Raw genomic sequence first — 20,750 nt, 5'->3', positions numbered from 1 at the left:
TTAAAACTTCAGTTTTGTCTGGGTTGACCATCAATGACTTCATATCTAAAATACAGTCTTAAAGGGCATTAATTGGCCATGTAATCAGGAGATACAGCAATGTAGCACTGTGGATCATCAGCGTAACTGTGAATAATGGTGCCATGCTCCTGATGATAATGGAGTAGTGGAAGCATATAAAGACTAAAAAGTATTGAGTCTGAAACTGAACCTTGGGGAACCCCACACTTAATTTCATGCATTCTCGAGGAACATGTATCCACTCACAAATAAATGACGATCTGAGAGATAAATAAGACCAGTTAACAGTACCAGTGAGACCCACCAGTTTTCACTAATGAGCCGATTTTGTTGTGAAATTGTGGCAACAGTAGAACCAAACTCTGAATCTGCACATTTTATAATACATTTCACTAAAACACACTGCCGTGTGCACTTAACTACAATTAAGACCACCAGAAATGTCTCATGTCATTTATTTCCTGTACAAATAGACAAGATTTTGTATAAACTGTACATTTTTAACATGCAGAAACAAAACTGTCATTACTATAGATCTCAAAAGAAATATGTAAACCAGGAAAGAAATTGACTGTGCATATGTACAATTTATAAATTATATTTTTTAACCATAGCTGGGATAAGTGGCAGTAGAAGATGAGAGAATTAACCATCTCAGTATGCCACCCTATAGATTGTTTCCTACAGTCTGGTTTATGGCAAGAGGTATAATCATCAACTTATTAAAAACAGCTGTTTTCCTTCTGTCGATGAGCCTGATGTATCATTCCAATTCAGTGAAGCGAGCAAACATGGCTTTGCGGACTGCGTCTTTGTATGTGTCTGAAGCAGACAGGGTGTAGTTGGTGCCTTTAGTGCCAAGACCTGCTCCTTTTGTTCTCAACTGTGCCTGAGGATGAAACGAACAGAATTCAGTTTCGTGACATTTAATAAGTGATGATTTAGCGGATATAACTTGACAAAAGGAGGAAAATTATTACAATAATTTTTTATTATTATTATTATTTTTTTTAAAATACCTCTATTGGAGTAGTGATGCCCTGCTGATTGCGACCAAGACCTTTGCCCTCCTTCCAGCCCATGGCCTGAAGCATTTTGTTCCCAATATTGTCGCTGTTAAGGCCATCTTTTGTCGGTTGCTCGTAGTTACTGAACACAAGAAAAATGAAAGAAATTAAGTATCAAATCACAAAATTTATAACTTCAGGCAAAACACAAAATAAGTTTATTAAATAAAGTTAAGGTGCTTACATGACGGGTGCTGGTTGACTGAATTTCTTCTTTTTAGGCGCTGGTGGTTCTGGGATCCCATATTTTTCTCTCCTCTCAGCTGCTCTGTCTCTATACTTCATCTATTCATAGTAAAACAAAAAACATTTAAAATGGATCCAGTTTAAGGAGGAAAGAAAATGATTCAGTGCTAAGTGGGTGATTCTATATTGAGGTGTACCTCCGTCTCTTTTCTTTCCAACTCCTCCAGCTCGGCTTCAGTCATTTTGGATCTGCGGAGAACTTCCAGGTTTTTCTACACAAGACAACAAGACGCATACATCAACAAATTTTGTGATCTCACGGCTCTTCTTTACTGCCTGCATGCATTTTAGGCTTGAAAACAAATTATATGTTACCTTGTGAAGATCAGAGAGTTGCTGGTGTCTAATAAGGCTCTCTTTATTGGGAAACTGCCTCCTACACAGCAAGCAAGCCAACTTCTTCCAGTCTGTCAGCTTGTCCTGGCTGCTATCACAACCATCGGGCTCTGATCCTCCTTCCTCAGGATCACTGTCTCCACTGTATGCTGCCACAAGACCACACTGTGGACGAACAAGCGCCACAATTAACATAAAAGCAGAATATGTGCAATATATATGCAACATCATACTTTCAACAGAGCTTACACATACCAAAAGCAGACATTTAAGGCTCACCTTTGAAGTGGTGGCTGAGCTGGTTGGTGGCTCCTCTTCAGGGGTCCTTAGCATTTCTGGCATGAGTCTATCTAGACCTGCCTGCTGCAAAAACATCACCCAAGCCATTTAGGACATGAAAGTCTAAAACGTACACATGCAATCCCAGAACTTTAATATAATCCTAATGGTATACCTTCTTTTCAAACAGTGTGAATCCAGCATCAGCAGCTGCTGCCTCCTTCCGCTCTTCTTGACTAATAGGCTGAAAGCTACTTTTGAAGTTCTCTTTCTGCTTGTTGAGACTTTTAGCCCACCGCTCCATGTCTTTAGCAATCTGAAAGCATCATGGGTTTGAACATGAAGTACATAAAAAGTTAAAACCCTTAAAGGATCACAAGTTTTGAAGACTTTACGACAAGTACAACAGACAATGTGTGCTAATGCAGAGGTTATAACAGGTCACCTGCTGAGCAGTTTTGCTTTTGGGCTTTTCCTTTTTCTCTTTGCCTTCTTTAGGTTCTTTGTTGCCCGTTCCTGTAGAGCCACTTGCTGCGTTTTCAGCATTTGTGTTTGTGGCGGGTACGTATGTCTGCTTCTCACTATCCCAATACAAATACTGCTGAGTCTGAGAGTTGTAGTAGTACTGCAAACAAAATCCACACATTGTTGAAAGAACAAAGTTAATATTCCAACTGATGATCAAATAAACAATACGAAAACATCAAGAGACGGTGGTGCTTACATGTGTATTTGGGTCATAGTAGAGACCAGTTTGAGGATCATAGTAGTAGCCAGAGGACTCATCATACTGATAGCTGGATATGTCAGGAACAGCTGCCGGTTATAAAACACAATGCCATTTAAAAAAAATAAAATAAAATTAAAAAAAGCTATGAACCCACTACAACAATGTATACATCACAGTGACATCAAGACACTTTCACGTTGCTCGAGTAGAAGATTTAAGGGACATCGTGTGCTCGTACCAGTGTTGGTGTCCGTTAGCTGTCCAGACACTGTTGATGTACTGGCAGCAACAGCGGCAGCAGCTACAGCGGCAGCCGGCACAGATGCAGCTGCAATGCCTGAAAGGTGTCCCGTCTGGGGTTTTGCCTCCAGCTGATGAGCAAGTGACAATGCCTACAAATGGTGAAAGAGTTATTGAGCATTTAAGACATTCATTTAAATCAATTAATTACAGAAGTCACAAAACTGTGTGTGTTACCTGCACAGCAGGCTGTGCGATTATATGGGGTTGGTAGACTTGAGCATTCTGTGATATTACTACTCCGACTGGTGTCGGAACAATCTTCACACCCGGGGCAGCTAGAATTAAATAAAAAAAGATCAGTTATCCAAACATTCAACATCACTCCTGGCTAGCTTGTTGTTTTATGGAAGCTGCTGGGTAGTGGTTACAGATGCAGTTCAGCTATACGCTGAAATTAAACATACACACAAATGTTTTTGAATGAAATATCAGTCTGAAGAAGCGGACGTGCAAGCATTTCTCAACTTTGTCAACAATGCATGTTTGAAAGAAGACTGAAACTGATGTAAAATTACATACAAGCACAAAAGGAACCACTAAATAAACATATCTGTCCAACTGCATCCAATCGGTGTGTCTCAGTGTGATTGTCAAGATATTGTGTGACATCAGTTATGTCGCATTACATGAAATGCGTGAAAGCATCCATTACCTCCTAGAATCCCATTTCCCTGGGAGGTGCTGGCTCCTGCTCCCTGCTGGTAGTATGACTGGTAGTCCTGTTAATAATAGATGGGCAATATAAAGTGTTCATTTTGCTATGATACACACACACATAGTCAGAAACAGTTGTATAACAGATCTACCATGACATGACATTATAGAGCCATATTTTTCCAAATGCATCAGCAAACAAAGTGAAAGAGATTGAAAATTATCCATTTAATTTCCTACTAACCGGCGCCAGTGGAGCATAGCCTTCTTGCAGGTAGCTGTACTCAGACATTCCCTCTGAGCTCTGCTGAGACTGAAATAAAAACAAACACATCTCAATTATTAGCATGTGTCACAAATAATAGAAGACGACAAATAATAGGAGGATGAGAGAAAATGTACGCACCTGAGTTGAGGACCACTGGGCGGCAGCAATGGCTGTGCTGGCTACAGAGAACGCGCTGACACGATTCCCATCAGGTAGCAAAAGGTCCCTAATACACACAAAAAAAAGAGGGAAGTTGATTAATGTGCAGCAAGACTTCAGAAAGAAATCAAAAAGAACAGTGTTGCACGAAAATATTTGCCCTCACAAAATCTACAGCATTACACTCACTTTCTAGCACTCTTGGCATAATCCACTCCAATTGTTTTTCCATCCAGTTTTAGCGGAGGCTGCAGTCCCTGCAAGATGGTTAGCAGCTGAGAAGCCTCCTGCAAAAAGGGAGAAACATTCAACTTTAAGTGATATGGAGACATATGAGCTGTGACATTATTATTTGTACACGATGAAGAAATGTTTACCAGAGGAGAAGACAGCTGCACGAAGGCAAAACCTCTGTTCTGGCCTGTCTGCTTGTCCTTGATGAGGCGAATGTTGTTAGAAGATAGATTGGCGTATGGTGCCAAGGCTGCCATGATGGCTTCCACAGTGGTCAGAGGAGCAATGTTTCTCAGGATGATTGCTGAAAAGGAAAATACTGCATTTAAGCACCACATTCCATGGATAGAAATATTTTGAGACTGGACACTGCATCTATGTAGCAGAAGTTCTTACTGTCGCCATAGAAATCTCCACTGGGTTGAGTTTCAGAGACTCCAGTGTTATTGCCAGTTTCACTTTCTGTTGAGAAAACAGAAATACAAACTGCGTTAACATAACATTCAGAAATGTGTAGCAAATGAAGCTATAAAGTGGTAACTCTCAAAAACCTGTGCTTAAATTGAGTCAGTGTTCACAATATAAGCCTCATATAAACCTTCAATATGTGTTGTATTCCACCTCCCGTTTCTTATTAATTAGGTGAGAAAGTAATGAAAACTGCATGCCGTTTCAAATCTATGCATTTCGTCTCTAAATGACAGTGACAACATCTCTATAAACTTGGGCCTCCACAACTTCGTGTTGCATCCCAGCACTTTTGTCTCTGGCTGCCTGGATGTCTGCAGTCAGTGGCCTCTTGTTGATTAAACTACTTACCAGCTTTGGCTGCTCCACACCTGAAGCACTTCAGCCTCCTCCGGAAATTGTACAGGCCACACTGCAAGTAACCGTTCACATCATTTTGATTATACACCTACTAAAACCCTGTACAGTGCTGCCTCAGAGAACAGGCAATCCATATTGTGTCAGCATACCACACTTACCAGAGACACAAAGTAACCTTTACCACTTCTCCATATGTGGGTGCACAAAAACATAAGCTGACAGGACTGCAACAATTGTAACTCAGAAGCCTATCAGGTTTGTGTGTGTGCAGTGTTCTGCAGAACAATTGTTTGGATAATGTGACTGTGTAACCAAGACAATAACTTACAGTGCTGCAGAGCCAGTCTTCGTATTTGTTTCTGGGGTGGCTGTAGTGCATGTCCACGCTTTTGCCTTGGATGTTCAGAAGTTTCTGAAAGAGGAAAACAAAATCACTCAAGTGTTCATGGCGAGCACTGATCTCATCAAAAGAGCAAGCAGTGTTGGAAGGGAGAGAAGGGGAGAGGGACCCCCAACAGATAGCCTTTGAGTTTAAGACAGGTACATGATGTATATGTGAACATGGTGTAAAGAGGGTTCTTTAAGTGTTTGGGACCCGTGTGCCCAGACTGAGCTGGAGCAGAGTGTACAATGTGATCCTACAGACACTTCTGAATGCTTTTTTAAAAAAAGAAAAAAACAAAGAAAAAAAAACATGTATGGGCTTCCAACAAGAAATGTTGAGGAGAAAATGACTTAAAAAGAAAAAAAAAAATCCCATCTATTGAGGGGTAGGCTTACGGGAGGGGGAGAAAAAAAGACTGAGGTTACGCTGAACTCTAAAAAACAAAAAAGTTATGACTGATAATGCGAGTATCAGCATGGTATGTTCATAACTTTGAATGCAGATTCCATAAGGAGATGACCTCACAAAATGAGTCAAATCTGCAGCTTTAGTGCGACTGCCAATAAGTCACTAAAATATCTGTTTAATTATAATTTATAGATCAAATATAATCATCTCTATACACAATCAAAATACTGTTGCACTCTGGCATTGAATCCATGAGTTGCCCTTTCTGTACAGATTCCACACTATGCATTAAACACATTCTGGTTGCCTTTAGGGTTTTTTTTTTTTTTTCAGATCCCCAAGATTAAAACTAGACTTGGCGATTGTGAAGCAACCTGATTGGTCTCCATCCATCGGGTAGCATCTTGCAAGTGATAAAAGTCCACGAAGGCGAAACCACGGCTTATACCTAGAGACAGCATTCAAATATAGACGGGAGGCGTGTTAGTTAAGAGTCCATGGGCATATGATTCAAACTCTTCCACAAACTGCTTCACGACCCAGGCCCAGTTTGGTACACAATAGGCCACCCCTTAGGAGTTTACCATAGCAAGTAATCCTGGTGAATACCACTGTTTGAACCTCAGTCAACAACAAAGTGTGTCAGCCAATTGACATCCTCATAACTGCTTAATGCTGCTCTTACTTACCTTGGAGTGATCCACAACGTACTGAAATGATAAGCCTTAAATCAATATTTTGCATAATTTTGTAAGTAATTTCATATTATTTCCTAGTCGTTATGGGAAAATGGGTCTGAATGGAAGCAGATTGGCCCTATGCTCAAAGACTGGGGGAAGAGCAGGGTCTGCCACGTCTCTGGGTCTCACCTGTTTTCTTTTTCATCAGTCTGACATCCACTGGCTGGGGCCCCTCCAGTTGGTCTATGGCAAAACGAATCTAACCAGAGACGTACAGATGACACACTGGTAAATCCTCTTTCACAATGAATAAAATGTCAGCATGAAACCCAGACAATTAAAAAGGTTACACATCTATAAAAGGAACTGCAATACTTACATCATCCTCGGTAACTTGAGGAGACAGACCCCAGAGCATTATGGTCTTGCTTTTCTTCTCCTCTCCTGGCTCCCGTCTGTAATCCTGCTCTGGGTAGTCACCGTCCGAATGATAACCATCTTCTGATCTGTCGCTGTTACGTCGTTTCCTCTCTCTTTGCTTTAAAACACATAGATTTGTTCAGTATCACTGTCACCAAACAAAGACGTTTTACTGAAAGATAATGCAAATAAAAGTCTCTAAATGTTAGCATAAGTACCTCAGGACTGTCTCTTGATCCCCGGCGATCACCTTCATAACGATCGTTACGTCTCTCTTCACCCCAGCGGCGCATGTTGTGTTCACGCTCTGGGTCTCTCTCTCGTCTGTCGCGCCACTCGGATTCATCACGGGACTGGTCGGAACCATATCTCCCGCTACGTTCTGTCCGGCTTATCCTAATCAGGAGAATATTGGGGGAAAATAATGTGAATTTCGAAATTAATCTACATATTTATGCAGAATGATTCAACCAAACACCACTGTGTCAAACACAATCCCTTGATAAAATGTATACAAAATGATAAGCATGAGGTATTGCCACACTTTTGGGACACTGTTCCAGGTAAGGTGCAACACAAACATACACTGGTAATACCTTACAAAAATAGTATTCTCAACACCTGCTTACATTGTTTTATATAATCGAGTACTTAAACCCAGAAAGAAAAGATAAGACCAGGGCTGACTTCGTTTATAGTTCAAGAGTTCAATTTGTGTCATATGCGCTATGAGTGGTGGCATGATCACACAACACAAGTCAGCTGGTCTGTAACCACTGTGCAGGTTGCATCAATACTAGCTCTGCAAAAGCAACTGCAACTTATACTGTGAAAGCGGTAATAAAAATATGTATTTAAATATGAATTTAACTATTTTCCTCCCACTTAAGGCCACTTCAGAGCGCTCCGTGATTCAACTAGCTCAGGTAATGTCACATTTTTAAACAGAGATTTTATGACCATGGGGGGAAAAAAGAAACGTATGAGGAAATTGACATTAGAAACTGGATTAAAGTAACACTTTCGTTATAATTAGCCACACCTAGCAAGGGACGAGGGCCTACGGTTACCACTCACCGTTTATCTGCTCCCATTTTTCCTACGGCTGTAGCACACACACGGCCTGTAGAGAGAAAAAAATACCAAGTGTTCAGAGTTGGTCAGGTATTGTGGTGTGTTTTAAACTTATTAACGTCATCTAACATGACAGGTTCCCTACAGCCGAACGATTCCGCTGTGCATAATAAACGCCCGTGAACGACAACATAATATGGACCCTGGACTGGGCAAACGGATGTAACTTCTGACAAAAGCAATTACGCTAAGAAAAAAAAAAAGGTTAGAAATACATTGCATTTTTTAGACTGAACATACATTAACTTACCGATTAAAGTTTGGTGATAGTATTATTACCCGCTATTATTTTATCAAAACGATAGCTGAAGAAATGTGAGCACAAAAATTCATCTCACGTTCTCGGTCTTTCCACTACCCAACTATGGACCCTTCTTTATCCCAAAATGCATTGGTGTATAACCAGGTGCATTGTGGGTAAAAATATAATTTAGCCCCGGATTTGCCTTACAGGCAGACAATTATCCCTGGTGTGATTTCTCTGTCCGTCCCCACTTGATGATACGGCCGAAGTTACATGAGATTTGTGTCGCGACTCATGGCTACGGATGAAATTTGCGGAAGTTAGGGACTTAAATGTCGGGAAAAAAAGCGGAAACACGTTACTTGAATATCGATGGAGCATAGCCCGAAGGACTGCCTGAAAGTCAAAACCGAGGGCCGAAAGTCACACCTCTATATATTTCCGCCATTTTACCGTTTGTTTTTGGCGTTCTTATTTGCAATATAGGAGCGTGTTACTTAATTAATTAATGCATTAGAGATGTCAGTGGTCGTTAAATGATATTATCTTAAAGCATATTAAACCCCAATGCTGTGAGCAATGTGTTTAATTCCTCCAGAATGCCAGTTAATTCAATTCACTTTGTACTGCAGGGTAGCTTCTTATTCTTACAATGTTTACTCATACGTTTAACTCAACTGCTATGGACTCTTCCAATGTGTGCACCAAAATCTGTATAAGCACGTTGAGCTATAATAAACGTTATGCTCAAAATCTATCTTCCTATGGGAGATACTGTAAATGTTTGTTCAGCTGGATGCCCTTATGTGTATCCTTGTGAGCCTGTCTGCTTTATGTAAGTGTTCAGTGCTCCATAGAAATAGATTAAATTCAATATGACAACATACTTAACCAACAAAGTTAAATATGATTGTAAGACAGCAACAGGAAACAAGACTATTGACTTTCATTTATTACAGTATTTAAATTCCAAAACATCACACAGTTCACTGTACAGTTAGTTCCTTAATAAAGGTGACTCCACAATTACTTGATTAACTTGGCACACAAGAATGTTACCCTTTATAATTATTTGAACTGATAATGATGAAATATATCATACAGTTGGTCAACAAATTGTGCTGATACCAGATCTATAATTGAGCTCCAGAATATACATATTTTTAACCAATACTTATGTAGTTTTGTTCTGTAACATTGATGATGCTTGAGTCACTGACACTCAAGACAGACCCACGTGTTGTATACAAATGTGTTATGAAATAAAACAACACAAAACCCAGCCACATAATATAAAAATGGTCCACATGGTCCCAAAAATGGAGAGTGGTCCATCACACATATTCAAAAAAACAAACAAACAAAAAATCAGAATGGGAAGTGGGCAGGTAGCTCGAGGATGCTATGAATGTTCATGATGGAAGCTAGGTCAAGGTTTCTCCTTTTGTCACCTGTATTGAGATAAACAGCAATTCAATGGTTATATTAGTCGGAAACGAATAAACACAAAAATTAATTTCATTGTTGTGGCATACTTACTCTGGCCTCGATATATTCAATCCTCCTTTCCAACGCCGTCAACTTCTCATTGAGGGTGGCCAGGCGAGATCGACATGACATATCTGTTGGGGAGATATTGTATTTAGCGTGTTATCATCTACAGTCGTGACATTTCATTCAGTGTAGCTTGACTGAAAATGCTGTCGATTACAAGTGTCACAGGTGACAACTACTGTTTAGAGAGCACTGTGTCATTCGGATCGTATGCCTCCGCTCAGCTGCTAGTATGGTAGATGTTTATCACAACCGGGAAGACTAGCATTAGCTCTTACGGTAGCCGTATAGGCGTTAGCCATCGAATATACTAAGTGTAACTCAATTCAACAGTTTGACATTTGTCAAGCAGCCAGCGTTGCCGAACAAGCAAACGAAGGTGTAAAACAATTCCACTCTAAATTGTCGCCATCATCCTCCTAAACAACAATAACAAGCTCTCAGCTAGCGGCCAAGCTAACTGCTAGCTGGGAGTGGTCACTGCAAACATCAACATCAATGCTAGCAACAGCCGAAGAGCTAGCTCAGCAATCAAAATATCCACACAGAGCTTACCAAACGAGTTAAGGAAGTCGGCTATCTTCTTGATACTGCTCGTAATGACTTCTATATACTCTCGATTCGCCCAATCTTGGTGAATCTCTCTTTGCACCGGGTCTTCCTGGCCAGCCATGTTGGACGAGTTGCAGTTTCGCGTCACGTTCAATCGAGGATGACCAATCTGTTTTCATCCAGGAAGCACCGCGAAGATGGACCAGAGAGATATGGTTCTGCTTTTAGTTACAAGTTAATCGAAATCACATCACCATCGGAGCCAACTTAAAATAACACATTTCGTGTCCATTCACAGCCACTGTATAAAAGCCCGTCCAGCAAAGTTTAGAACCTGGAAGATTGTATTATTGTTGTAAATTTTATTGGAGATAAAACACGTTTGTTTACATGAATTACATACATTTCTTTACACTTTAATACTTATTAACTACGTACACTTATTATTTTGTATTTAAATAAACGTGTTTGTATGTATTTATACAAAAAAACACAACACAGATATAATATAGCATATTTATTTATTTTTTTTCAGTCCATCAATTGAAAACATTTACAATTATACACTTTGGTAGGGTCAAACTTTTACATTTTCATCAGAAACTCCCCTCACAGATATATTTCAAGCAGTTTTTTCATTCAGTAAATAGGCTGAACAACCATAGTGTATGAACTGTAAATATCTCTCCCTTTGCAGAGCTCAAATCGACTCAAAGCCGTGAATCTGGAAGTAAAGATAAAATACCCTAAACATTTGTGTCTGCTGATTAATCACTTTAGTCAGGGTGGCTGTTACTGATATCCTAACAGTCACCCTTAGTGTGTTGCAGTGCATTTTACTTGACCCTCTTAAGTAGCTCTTTAATATCTGTTTCTATGTCAATAGTGAGGAAATGTCTGCTGTAGCGCTTGTAAGCCTCCCCATCAGGACCGATCAGGAACTTCTCAAAGTTCCAGGATATGTCATTCCTACACACTGGACTCCAAATGACAAACTTTGGATCAGTCATGAGAGACACAGCATCATCACTGGGGATTGGGAGTTTTTCCTTGAGATAGACAAACAGTGGGTGGGCATCCTTTCCATTCACATCCACCTTCTCCAGGAGCTGGAACTTTGGTTCAAAGCCATTCCCTGGACGGACGTACTTCAGACACCTGAGGATTTCATCGTTGTTGCCATTCTCCTGTTATAAAAGTACACAAACATGGACAAATTACAGAGCACTGCAGTATTTGCATTTTATGCTAATATATTCTTGTAGTAACAGGTGCATTTAATTGTAGACTACATTTCACAGCCACACAGGATGTTACTGATTATTAGGCAGATATAACATAAAAATATGGTATGAACCAGTGGTATTCCAGCAGTTCACCATTGTCATCTAAGATGCTTTAGTTAGTAATAATTCACTATTAGTGATTAGTATAACGCTACACATCACAATTCAGCTGCATATAGGTACTTCTGAGCACACTTTGATCGTTTAAGTATCTTACTGATGTTTTTAACTGAAATAAAAGTCACCAAACTGGTCAAAAATTGGAAACACACGTGTGTGCACTTAGTCATATGTGATCATATGATATACAAGGACACAGCTGTCTTACCTGATGTCCGAACTGATTGCAGGGAACACCCAGAATAACGAGCCCCTTGGAGGAGTAGCGGGAGTGCAGCTCGTTCATTTGAGTGTAATCCCTGATTGTTGTTCCTCATAGAGACGCAACATTCTCAATGAGAACAACTTTCCCCTTCAGCGAAGAAAAGCTGAATGTTTCTCCGGACAGCAGCTTAGCTGTCACGTCGTAAAACCTTTTCAGATTCCCAGACATTCTTACGAATTGCGCGAGTGAAAATTGCGCGAACAAGACGCCCAGTTTAACTTTATTCTGTCATCACTACTTCCAAGACCAGCCTCTTTGAGGGCGGGGCATTTAGATGACACACACCTCATGGCTTTACTGTCGCAATTATTTATTTATTTTTAAATCGTTATTATTTATTTCCGAAAAAAATTAACATTTAATCACAAAGACATGATTTCAGTTATCAATGTTGCAATTCTTGATTAACTATGACTCACAATTGTCCATTTCTCTACAAGGAACTAGTCTGTCCTTGTAGCCTATTGTGCTGTACTACATAATTATAAAATGTACATTACTTTTAGCCAAATATGACAAATTATGTTCACTCAGTACCATCCCCCCGAAGTCCATATTTGCTCTGGACTCTGCGTGACAAATTTAAGCATTAGCAATGATAACATCGTGCATCGAAATTATTATTATTTATGAAACAACCTCTGCAAAATTTGACAGTGAACTCAAACACCACTATTTAATTATAGTAGATGTGGCTTATAAAAACACACATTCATGGATATGTTTTCTTTCTAAAAGATTTACAAATTATTTGTAACGCTCACCCCCGTGATCGGAGTAAATGGTACGTTCCAGGAAGTCCCGTGCAATGTGCAATCTGCTGCTATTGTTGCCGCGTAGTGAAATTTATAATTTCAAACAAGTACAAATACTGAAGGGAAACGACAAGCGATTATTTGAAACATGACAACTTGTTACAGCTATTAAAGCCGTGTTTAGTGTACGGTAGCAGCTAAATAACGGTACCTGGTCCGCCTGTTGGTAAGCTACCATGCCAGACTGGGTCAGTCTGTGTGTAGTCGTTAGCCTCCTAAGTCTTCTAACACTGGCCAGTTACATTTTGTATTCGGGACTCCTTTCAGAGATCGCTGTCCTAACTGGACGCCCACCCATAAAAAAGATTACATTCGCCTACAAATTCAAACAAGGACCTTACAGAAACAGCGGTCAACTTTTTAAGGAGTCTAACTATATTGGCCCAGGACTTGCAGAGATTGGAGTATTTTATGATGACCCTAAAAAGGTAAATATCTACTAAACAGCACTCTGTGTATGATAGCATTTTTCCACCTATGTTTTTAGCACTTTGCTTAGCAATTTTAGCTTAAAAATTTGGAGATGTTTTAAAAATGTAAACTACGTAATTGTGTGCTTGACCGCTAGATGGCGACAACGTCATTCTCATAAAAATAGACAAGTGGCCGAACCTGAACCCTTTACTTCTCGGCTTTTATTTAAGCTTGACGGGTTAAGCCATTTGATTCATCTCGATACCGTTTATTTTCATTTACTCCTCAGTTCGTTTCAAAGGTTGCTGGGACTAGCAGACTTTGTTTGCGTGTTTTTCATGAGTATTATCGTAGCACATCTGGACAGGACCTGTTTAGTAGGTTCTGATGAATTGCAATCCAAATGCATTACTGGATTGCCCTTTTAAGGTCCTGCAATATAATCACAAACCTGAGCTTAATTAAGACTCTATGGGGAATTTCATTCACACATAATTGCTTAATAAAACACACTGTCATTGTTATTTCAGTGTGGGGGCAAAAAAAAATCATTGAAATTCAATCTAATGATACTGGTGTCATTTTCTCAGGACATTGTTACAATAGATACAAATATCTCACAGATTTGATTTATCTGATTGTATGCTTCGAATGAGATCTGCTTAATCTAATGTGCTTGGTTAAGTTCTTTCAAGGTTCTTATATGGTCACCAGCGGGAGCAGAGAGAGTGTCAATCAGATACCCCAGCATGACATGTGGCAACAAATACTCACTTGCCAGTTCATTAGATTCACTAGTAAAATTAATAACAGTCCCAGTAAAAATCTTATGAAGGCTTATGGTGTTATTGTTGTTTTGTTTTGTTTTGTTTTTAATAACTCAAAGGGCTATTGATTCAACTGTGTTTTCTATTGTGTGCTGCAGTTTGTACTACACTAAATTTTGTTACAATTTTGTTAAACAGGTGTTCCTATTATTTTGACAACCTGGTGTCTTCACCGCAAAAATACATTTTTACATTTCTTTTTATATTTTTTATATATATATTCAACGCTTTTATTGTTTTAACTCTCTTGAAAATAGTACACTTTGCACTATTTTGTATATATTTTGTGTCTGCACTGTTTCCGTTCTACTCTAACTACATCCTCCAAAATACAGTTCAATCAGTTCATACAGTTCAATTACTGCCTTTTTTTGCACCATTTCAACATAAACTGAATATTACAGTCATGAAGGGGGATTTAGTGCTTTTATTGTTACATTTTGTCAGTTTACTTAATGCTTGTATCCAGTATGCAGCAGGTTTGAGTGGTTGGGGTGTTGTGATGTGCTGTATTTGAAAATGCCATTGTGTAAATTAGTCATTGGGGTGTGTAACTGCTCTGCAAGTGGTTCCATGTAACTGGATTATGGTGCATTCGTGATCATCGTTCACGTAATCTAACAACTTGCTACGTTGAACTCACCTCCTGACAGTGAGCTGACGGCCTTGTCTCATTAGTGTGGGTGGAGGTATAAAAGCAGCATCTGGTCGTGTAAATCAGGATGGTCTCTGCCTTAACGCTGATAGTAGTTGAGCCGTGACAATGTTGTAGACAGAAAGTTTCACATGCTGAATAAGAGTCACTTCGAGAAAAACTATGGCGAGAGTTTAATACAGATTAAAAGGGGGAGATTATGACATATGCAAACCTCACTGGAGCTGATGTTCACTCCTTTATTGTCGTCCCGGTGTTGCTAACAAAGCTGTTGTGAGTTGGGTCTCTCTCAAATGCGTTCCTACAGTAGTTCCTCGTGTGAACTCTTTCCTCCCAAAATCTGAGTTCCTATAAGCAGCAGGCAATAATATCTGCTGGATCTGTTTTCCTGATACCTAATACTCCACACTCTCCGGGGTCCCCGCAGTCGTGTGGTGCTTGTGAGTGCAACGTGAGTTGTGTTTTTATTAGGTTCTACCAGACCAAGAAGGAATGAGACAAGGAGCAGATCAAAAATTTTAATCAAAAATCACACTTGTATGTAACCTGCTGTTGTATTCATACGACACTGGGAGTCTCAACCTCCTATGATACAATGCAACATAGCTTGGAAAATCAATTGGACAATAGTTTGATATTTACTTAATAATTTAGGTAATTTATTAACAACATTCAACCTTTATAGCCAAATAGTTGCAGCTACTGTAACAATGTGTGACTTTTCCACATTTGTTAGATGACAGATGTGTCAGTTATATTTTAAAGAATTAAGGAGATACTCTGCAAATTTGAAATAATTTATGTGCTACACCTAATTACTAACTGAATATTGTAGTCACCACAAATGACAGGATTAGACATTAGCTACGTGTACCTTGTAATTTGTCTATATACACTCACTGCATGATCATTTTGAAGGGATGTAGTTTAGAGTTCTGTTCCGATTTAAACACAGAATTGTTTCTGCTATTTAGTTGAGGTCACTGACTAATGAGGATTATGGGAATGATAAAAACGTGTTGATAGGACACAGTACACTTCAACAGTATTACAAACCGCAGCTTCCAACCGAAAACACAGTCGTATCAGCGTCTCTCTCAGTTATTTTCAACAAAAGCTGAGTACCGTAACCTTCATGAAGCTGTGGTTTAGTGCAGGACTGTTACATTAGTATGCCTTTGTTTTCACTGGTGTACCTAGTGTCTAGTGAGTGTACTTGTGCCGTACGCTGAAATTATAAATGAGCCGTTCTAACTGAGCAGTGAGCAAACACTCCCTTGCTTGGCTTTTAATAAATTTTCTTCCTGTCATTTTGTGCCCTTATTCGGGGAGAAATGCTACATGGATGCACCAATAGTCAGGCCCAGGAACTTTGAAACGATTAATTAAGAATACTGACATGTTTAAAGGAAGCTACAGAACTTCCTTTAAACAGCACTGACTTAAATGACACTGCTGAAACCTCCCACAGCCCAACACAAAACAACCTGATGGAATGTAACCAGAGTTTAGTGATGGACTCTTCCCAGCCCTTCTCTAAAACCCTTTTGTTGCGCTCATCCTCATTTTCCCAAGCCAGCAATTAGGCTAGCAGTGGGTCCTAGTTCCTCTGCACAGTAACAGCCAAATCCTGATCTAAGTTGGAATAATTGGCGTAATGATCACAGCTCATTAGCGTTCGAGCCTCAGGATGCTGTTTAGTCCCCGCATCAGGAGCCCCGGAGAGAAAGAGAGACGGAGAGAAAGAGGGTGTTCTCAGATAGGAGGACCAGTATAAATAGTACGACACTGTCCACAGATATTTGCGATGGGAAGGATCAAAAGTGCAGCAGACACCAGTGTGAGTGCCATCACCATGGCTAAGTTTCGTCCTCAGTTCTGGGGTTTTCTCACTTTTACGTCCTTTAATCACTTCCTCTGGAGAAACAAAAGATCTCGACGAGGACTCGAGCTGGTCCTGAGATGGTTGCCATGGATACGGGGCTGGTGCAGCTCCGTGTGCTCCTTCAAACGGCTAACACATATTGTGGGCCCCTCTCACCAATCCATTCCCCTCCACCAGCCTCTTCACAGTTTCAAAGGCAGGGGGGGAGCTTCTCTGACCCGCTGTTCCCACTTCACCTCTACCCTGCAGCTCTCCACCTTTCAGTCCAGCATTCGTCGGGAGGGAGCGAACAGGGAGGGGAGATATGGCGCTGTGTCAAATTTGATATTCCAAGTAAGCATTTGGGGTCAGGGGTTTGCAATCCTCAAGACATAGATTGTCTAAATAAAAAGCTGGATGACATGTGGAATAGTGGCGAGATGACACATGTGTCTGCCCATCTTCGGGGACCAATGTTTTTGTGTCACAATATGATGAAAGCTGTGGGAATGGAAGCCGGAGAGGAGGGGCTGGTCAGGAAATCAGTACGCTTGTGGGTCTTCGCGGTGAATGATGAAATCTCTCCTCCACTCGCCCTTCCAGAAAGTCGGATTAAAACATTTAAAATATAAGGCCCTCTGAATCTGACCGCAGACGGAAGATGCTTTGTATTCTCGTTTGCACCTCTTTGCCCGACGCCTCGCCAAAGTCGGTTCAGCTGATGTGCAACCGAGACAGAAGAAGAAGAAGACGTGATTCCTTTTGCTGAACTTTTTTCTTCAGACGGCCTGTCAGCGTATTGAAGAAGCATCAAAAGGCAGCACTCTTGTGTCTTGATAAGTGTAGAGGGGCAAAACAAAGGACGCGGACAGAGATTTGTGCTTTTTCTGGTTGCTTCTTTGTTCTGGACTCCCTGCTTGCATTCCCGTGATGCTTAATAAATCCACTTGGATCAGACTCCCCCCCGCTGTGAGCCCTCAAAACAACCAAAGCATATAAAAAAAAATACATCCTCACGTGTAAATTTTCCCAGATGTGGTTGTGGTGCTTTCAGCAAGATTAGTCCAGCCATTCACTCAAATCCCAAATCCATCAGGAACAGGTATTTATTTTTAGGTCAAGAATTTACCACGTTTACTTTTTAGTTCTGACAGATTCACCGAAGCTCGACTCTCCTCTTGTGTTGAGCAAGAGTCACTGTTATTGATTTGGATTGGAGAGTAGGTTTTTATTCCGGTTGTGTCCACGTTTGATGAAGACTGCCTTCATCAAGCAGCCAGGGCTTGATTAGGGTCATCATTACAGTAACCACACCTCCCTACAGAGATGAACCCATTTCTTTTTACTAATAGTGTGTTAGTCAGCATTTAAAAGGCAATGCACATACCAAGCTGAGGTTCTCAGTGTTCATCCTAAAATGATGAAAGTTGCTTTTAGTGTAAAATACTAATTTATATAATGCGATAGTCATAGCCTGTACAACACGCATAGCTTATTCCTTACTATTGGGTAAATTTTGCACTGTTTAGACACCTAACTGCATTTCATGGTGCCTGTACCTGAACTATATGCAGTGACAATGAAGCCTAATGTATGCATGCAGTGCAAGACAAGATAAATGTGCATTTAGTACTTTCCCACTTATTAATTAATTTAATTAAACACGTATTAATTTATACTGGAAGAAGCTTACGTCAGAAATATATGCAGACCTCCCCCTCCCCTTTCATTTCTTTGGGTTCCATGGTTTGAATGAGTGATAAATTAGCCTTCTCTGCAGTGGACTGTGAGCCCCACGAACAGTAAATTTCCACCCATCGCTGGCATTGTGTGTTGGAGGGGAAAAAAAAAACTTTCTCAGACATCCTGACTGTGCTTAAAGTGCAACACAGTGATAGGTTTCCAAACAAATTAGATGATTTCAGCTTATTTATTGCACGAGCCTTCAGTGGTGCTCAGCTCAGCACAGTGGGTAGAAAGTCCTGGTTGTCCCAGGATTATTCATTTGTAAGTGAGCGTCTCCCTGTTCTTCTTCTTTTTTAATGGGCACCGCGGTGCTGAAAATAGACGAAGGTGCAATTATTGCAGCGCTTCCAAATCTTCCAATTAGAGCTCAGATTAATGAGCATATTTTCTCCTTAACATTGGCACCTGGCTAACATCACAAGAGGATTTTTTTATTCATACCTCCCAGTTTTTTTCTCTTAATGTATGCCATGCAGTGTTCACAAAACTGCACACCCTTGTTTTCAAGACTGGGTAGTTGGCATTTCAGAGGTTTTTTTCTTTCAGGAAGATAGAATTTGTGAGTCAAGATGATATACTATATAGAGTGAGCAAGCAAGAACACAACTAATGAACATTATACTGAAATTGTTGTTTATTTACGGCCCTTATCTGCCAATTACTGCTGCTGCTGTATTGTTGTCCACGAATAACGTGATAAGACAATATGTACGAGCCCCTTATCTATCAGTTTGTATTGTTCACATCTTCTATTTTCCTCACACACCTTGACTCATTTGGTTGTTTGCTCCTCGTTTGTAGGTGCCTGGATCACTTTGCCGCTACGCTGTCGGCAGCATTCTCAGCGAAGGGGAAAACAAGGCAGACGAGGAGCTCCTGAAGCGCTATGAGGCGTCTGGCTTTAACGTCTACTCCTTTCCCGAAGTCACACATGCGGTCACTACCTCGTTTCCCTACAAGACCTTTTTCTCCATCCTCCTGAGTGTAAAGCGAGTCTACCCACAGCTAGAGCACTACATCAAGGTATTAATGCTTTTTAGACTCTTTATTACCATTTTCTTCATCCTGTTTAATATACTTTTTGAAAGCAATGATACAACGAGACTTAACGTGACACTAATAACATAATCATTACCCGTGGATAGATGCTGTTTGAGCGTCTGCATGTAAAATCACAGGTGTAAATGTAAAGTGTCTTGGCTGCACACTGAGTCAGCAGACAAAGCACCATTAATGCACTTAATAGAACACACCGTATAGACTAATATAGTCCATCAGTGTTCAGGGGCGAGCACCAACCAAACATATTATGGGAGGAATAAATTACCTTTTGTAAGCCATTGTCTCTATGGTTATCTTAGCAAGAGCAGAGCGGTGAAATGAGTGAATCATTGCTAAATCTGATGTGGGTTTACTTCAACCGGTAGCAAGCAAATGATCAATAACAAACCGCACGACATGAACTTCCTGAGTCATATCGCGTGTTTTCAGGCAGCACAGAGTTAAAATGTATTTTGTGGGAAGTTGAGCACATCAGACCTTTTCATCACATGTCCTTAGGCCTTCTTTTCTTTGCAGCATCCCCTGGAGGGTTGGAGTCGTGTGCGAGATAGTACAGCAGGAAGAGATTTATAGTTGGGTGGCAAAACAGGAGGTGAACTTGAAGATAGAAGAAGGAGAAGAAAAAAAACCCCAATTCAAGCTCATTTTAGGACTTAATCATCGACGTTCTCGCCGAGTTTTGCTCAGGGGATGCTGGGAAAATGAGTCATTGTGATGAGCAGAGAGTTTTGCGAGTGCGGTGTAGTGTGCTAAAACAGGTGGCATCACTACAGGATGTCTCAGTCTCTCTGGTTCTGCTGGAGGAATGTGTCGGTGTGTCGTGTGTGGCTGGCGCTACCATCTGCTTGGACGACGTTTAAGCCTGGCTCCGCTCCAGTGGGCACTTACCCTATCTGGGAGGTCAGCTTACACAGTCTGGCTGTAGTTTGTTGTAGTTGCATAGCCGAGGATTTCTCCTTCTTTTAATACAGATGGTTAAATACTATAGTAGTATTTTGAATTTTCTCGTGGTGTACTCAAATGTCCTTACCTTTCTATTTACTACCTCATGTATAACATTATGACTTCTTAATATTCTCTCCCTTGTGCCTCCAAAGCAGTTGTGATTCATCAGAGAATGGACATGGGTCTTCTGAGGGTGTCCTGTAGTGTCTGTTGTTAGTGGGGACCTTTGGGTCCTATGGGTTGAGGGGA

At 40.5% G+C, this 20,750-nt stretch overlaps 4 protein-coding genes across 4 annotated transcripts in view; 1 reads left to right on the top strand and 3 right to left on the bottom strand.

The window, feature by feature from the left end:
* Positions 1 to 460: 460 nt before the first annotated feature.
* rbm5 (RNA binding motif protein 5) lies at positions 461 to 8,548 on the bottom strand. The gene is made up of 25 exons (XM_047583006.1): positions 8,403 to 8,548; positions 8,096 to 8,141; positions 7,237 to 7,414; positions 6,978 to 7,136; positions 6,788 to 6,857; positions 6,293 to 6,366; positions 5,454 to 5,537; positions 5,117 to 5,177; positions 4,694 to 4,759; positions 4,441 to 4,601; positions 4,253 to 4,350; positions 4,043 to 4,130; positions 3,881 to 3,949; positions 3,635 to 3,701; positions 3,157 to 3,257; positions 2,918 to 3,071; positions 2,674 to 2,765; positions 2,395 to 2,574; positions 2,125 to 2,265; positions 1,950 to 2,033; positions 1,650 to 1,835; positions 1,472 to 1,546; positions 1,273 to 1,373; positions 1,041 to 1,170; positions 461 to 910 (listed from the first exon to the last, which is right to left on the bottom strand). Exons 2-25 carry the CDS (start codon positions 8,110 to 8,112, stop codon positions 785 to 787), a joined length of 2,562 nt encoding a protein of 853 aa, XP_047438962.1. The 5' UTR covers positions 8,113 to 8,141; positions 8,403 to 8,548; the 3' UTR covers positions 461 to 784.
* A 785-nt stretch (positions 8,549 to 9,333) lies between these two features.
* brk1 (BRICK1 subunit of SCAR/WAVE actin nucleating complex) lies at positions 9,334 to 10,674 on the bottom strand. Its single transcript, XM_047582805.1, has 3 exons — positions 10,506 to 10,674; positions 9,936 to 10,018; positions 9,334 to 9,847 (listed from the first exon to the last, which is right to left on the bottom strand). Exons 1-3 carry the CDS (start codon positions 10,621 to 10,623, stop codon positions 9,821 to 9,823), a joined length of 228 nt encoding a protein of 75 aa, XP_047438761.1. The 5' UTR covers positions 10,624 to 10,674; the 3' UTR covers positions 9,334 to 9,820.
* Positions 10,675 to 11,006: 332 nt separating this feature from the next.
* On the bottom strand, positions 11,007 to 12,421 carry LOC125006609 (glutathione peroxidase 1-like). Its single transcript, XM_047582804.1, has 2 exons — positions 12,117 to 12,421; positions 11,007 to 11,689 (listed from the first exon to the last, which is right to left on the bottom strand). Exons 1-2 carry the CDS (start codon positions 12,339 to 12,341, stop codon positions 11,339 to 11,341), a joined length of 576 nt encoding a protein of 191 aa, XP_047438760.1. The 5' UTR covers positions 12,342 to 12,421; the 3' UTR covers positions 11,007 to 11,338.
* Positions 12,422 to 12,843: 422 nt separating this feature from the next.
* The window catches only part of LOC125006608 (testis-expressed protein 264 homolog), a 30,703-nt gene continuing 22,796 nt past the window's right edge, over positions 12,844 to 20,750 (top strand). Inside the window, exons 1-2 of the mRNA XM_047582803.1 lie at positions 12,844 to 13,416; positions 19,296 to 19,517. Coding sequence (XP_047438759.1) covers positions 13,165 to 13,416; positions 19,296 to 19,517 — 474 coding nt within the window. The 5' untranslated portion in view covers positions 12,844 to 13,164. The remainder of the gene's footprint in view (positions 13,417 to 19,295; positions 19,518 to 20,750) is intronic.

The sequence above is a fragment of the Mugil cephalus genome, chromosome 4, assembly GCF_022458985.1.
Source record: "Mugil cephalus isolate CIBA_MC_2020 chromosome 4, CIBA_Mcephalus_1.1, whole genome shotgun sequence".
In the NCBI taxonomy this organism is placed as follows: domain Eukaryota; kingdom Metazoa; phylum Chordata; class Actinopteri; order Mugiliformes; family Mugilidae; genus Mugil; species Mugil cephalus.
Note: the sequence above shows the minus strand (reverse complement) of the source record. Positions and strands in the feature narration are given on the sequence as shown.

Excerpts from the sequence above, each read along its gene's own strand:
- brk1 (XM_047582805.1), bottom strand. The coding sequence starts at position 10,623 with ATGGCTGGCCAGGAAGACCCGGTGCAAAGAGAGATTCACCAAGATTGG. Across the intron at positions 10,019-10,505 it reads CGACTTCCTTAACTCGTTTG|ATATGTCATGTCGATCTCGC; the intron begins GTAAGCTCTGTG and ends TCTCCCCAACAG. Across the intron at positions 9,848-9,935 it reads TTGAATATATCGAGGCCAGA|GTGACAAAAGGAGAAACCTT; the intron begins GTAAGTATGCCA and ends ATCTCAATACAG.
- rbm5 (XM_047583006.1), bottom strand. Across the intron at positions 3,072-3,156 it reads TCGCACAGCCTGCTGTGCAG|GCATTGTCACTTGCTCATCA; the intron begins GTAACACACACA and ends CACCATTTGTAG. Across the intron at positions 2,266-2,394 it reads AAAGCAAAACTGCTCAGCAG|ATTGCTAAAGACATGGAGCG; the intron begins GTGACCTGTTAT and ends TGATGCTTTCAG.